This window comes from Rhagoletis zephyria, unplaced genomic scaffold, assembly GCF_001687245.7.
Source record: "Rhagoletis zephyria isolate East Lansing unplaced genomic scaffold, Rhagoletis_zephyria_1.1 Rzeph_scaffold_03226, whole genome shotgun sequence".
Classification (NCBI taxonomy): Eukaryota; Metazoa; Arthropoda; class Insecta; order Diptera; family Tephritidae; genus Rhagoletis; species Rhagoletis zephyria.
This window is the reverse complement of record NW_016160309.1, coordinates 15283-18194: the sequence shown is the minus strand read 5'-3', so window position 1 is coordinate 18194 and position 2912 is coordinate 15283. Positions and strand designations below refer to the sequence as shown.

The window sequence follows — 2912 nt, the reverse complement described above, 5'->3', positions numbered from 1 at the left end:
GTTGTAAAAATCTCAATAGAAAATAAAAGTTTTATTTATATCGAATTAAAATCACAACTAAAATATAATAATTGTATGCTTTAATTCATGGAATCTAACTGTAACGGAAATTGTATGTAAACAAATCAAATGTATGACTTAAAAGTATAAATTGGATTTGAAAAGAACATAGCTGGAATAAAGGAAAAATCGGTATCCGTCTACAGGTACCTGTGGTAAGACTGATTTCCATAGCCCTCTGACGATGACCCAAGACCTTAAATTGGGGCAGAGATACCTCACTCGAAACACCAACCGAGTTTGGACCTTCATTCCACTTATAACGAATGTCGCGCATTGTATAGCCGACTGTTGATTATATATGGCGTACGCGTCATATTTATATGTATATGTATATGTACCGTTAGATGTGAATGTGTCAACGTTGGTGTCGTGGTCGTGGTCGCGGTCCATTTGCCAGTCGCCAGTCGCCGGTCGCCAGTCGCCAGTCGCCAGTCGCCAGTCGCCAGTCGCCAGTCGCCAGTCGCCAGTCGCCAGTCGCCAGTCGCCAGTCGCCAGTCGCCAGTCGCCAGTCGCCAGTCGTAGTCATTGTGCAAATGTGAATGTTGAGTATGAAATGTCCAAAGAAATGTTATTTTGATACGCATGTGTTAGAGGGAGATGACATAGGAGAATGGAAGCGTCAAACGATGGATTTGTTGGTCAATTTTGTCAACGTATTTTTTTTTTTTTTAATCCATTTAAATAAATTTCGGTTGAAGTAAATGGAGACGTATGTAGATTTGAAGAGAAATGCGATGTGAATATGATTTTTGTTCCAATTTTTGGTAGATTTTTTTTTTTTTAGTGCCCATGTGTTTTGTGGTAGTCCAAGTGGAGTTAGAAATTCAGTCCCGTGAAGCCGTTTTGTTTGTTAGTTTAGTTGGTCATAGTTTTTTTTTTTTGGTTTTGTTAAAGATCGAAAAAATATGCATAAACAAAGAATAAATACTGGTGAGACTATTAAAAATATTATAGTTATTTTTTGTTTTTTTTTTTTTGTTGAAAGACTAAATATCTTGTTTACATTTTTACTGAACTTAAGTAACTATATTTATTTTACACTAACATAACTGCATTACTGCCGATTTCCCTACTCAACTTAAGCTTTTTAATTGACTATAAAGCCTCATTGTTGGAAAACTTAATGTTAATTTTTTTTTGTTTTTTTTTTACACTACCAAAAATTTGAATATGTTTTTATTTACAAAATTGCCTATCAAAATCCTGTGTTCGCTGTAATTTTTAGAATTTTTTTTATTTTTTATTTTAAAGGCAACTAAATGTTTGTACCTAATTGCACCACCCCAAAAAAAAGTTATTTTTTCTTTAGCTGTCGGAAAAAGTAGTCAATCCATATAGATTTGTATGAGGTCGCTGAGTGCGAATCTGTTGGTAAAATTTAAAAGTGACTCGAAAAGTGACTTTTTATTGAAAGGTAGTGAGCCCGCAGCGTTATCGGAACGTTCTTCCAAACCGTAAAAGCCACAGCGCTATAAGTCATGGGTGCTCTGTTTGACCATGCAGGGGTGGTCGACACTGTTTTAAGTAAAAAATCAACTTTTTGCTGAAAAAAATGATTTTTTTTATCGGGTTCAGATGGTTCCTTCGATGACTATTCCGTTTTTTTTTTTTGCGTTCAGCAACTAGCGTTCAATACTATACATAATTAAATATGGGTTCACTGCTCAAAAGTTGCTAATTTTAAATTTCAATGCCTAATCGCGTATTATTATTTGATGAATTATAATTTTTTTCAATTATTAAATAATAATTTCATGTTCATAACTTAATAAAGGTGGGTTTTATTTATTTTTATAAATTTTCAAAAGGTTAATTTAAGTCATAAATTCGACTATCAGAGGTGGTTAATCGACTTTAAGAATCGAAAACCTGAAAGTCTATTCTGAAGTCATGAATCGACTCTGCGACCACCTTTCCCATCTCTAGGTGCTAACTGTTGGTTACCATTGGCCACTGCGTCTACTCAAACATTATGGTTAAATAAGTAAATTCATCCTAGTCCGGCTCTCTCACTGAGTTAATCAACTACAAAAGAGCCGCTGTAACTGACAATTCTCAACAGAATACCAACGACTTTCAAGGCCAGAAATTTAAGAAGTTAGGGTTTGAAAAAATGTTCCTTGAGCATGCTTTTGGACTTCTTTGCTGTGAGCCTTTCAAATATGGAATTTTTATCTGAGCAATGCAACAACTTTGGAGCACTTAAAGGACAAGGTACGTCGAGTTGTGGACTAGTAATGAGTCACACTGTGTGATAATTTCACGAAAGCTCCGCGGAAGATATTTGAATAATATTGGTTTCCGTATATAATCAAAATTTAGATATTACATTTTTTACTTTAGTTTCCCAGTAGGAAATTGCCAGAGAGTAAAAAAAATATACTGGATTTTACAAAGAAAAAAACGGATTTTTAGTTTAGATTTCACAGATTCGGATTCATAGCCACAAAATCTATGAGGATTGACTAGAGTCTTTTGATATAAATTTTTTTTAGGTGAACCGCAAACATCCGGGAAATCTCAAAAGTCGGAAAAAGTTTCGCTGAACTGTCAAAATTTCTAGGAAGACTACTTAAAAATCCAGTTTCCCGACCTTAAAGGAATCGCCAAATAATCAAGTAGTTATTTCGAAATTCTTATAAGTAAATTTACGCATCATCCGTTGGTGCAAGTGTGAAAATATTTTGCAATAAATAGTTTGGTAAATTATTTTTCATATACATAAAAGCTTAAGTATAGAAATATTTTTAAATTTTTTTGTAAATGCAGTGCGCTAGACGCAAATGCTAAAAATTTATTACACTTTTTACAAATACGTTTTATTAATGTACACAATTTTTTTTTTTTTT

At 33.6% G+C, this 2912-nt stretch overlaps 1 protein-coding gene across 1 annotated transcript in view; it reads right to left on the bottom strand.

Annotated features, from left to right (window-relative positions):
- Positions 1-2912, bottom strand: part of Rdl (Resistant to dieldrin) — a gene marked incomplete at its 5' end in the record, with an annotated part of 41698 nt that overhangs the window by 28460 nt on the left and 10326 nt on the right. The window contains one exon of the mRNA XM_017623503.1: positions 211-348. Coding sequence (XP_017478992.1) covers positions 211-348 — 138 coding nt within the window. The remainder of the gene's footprint in view (positions 1-210; positions 349-2912) is intronic.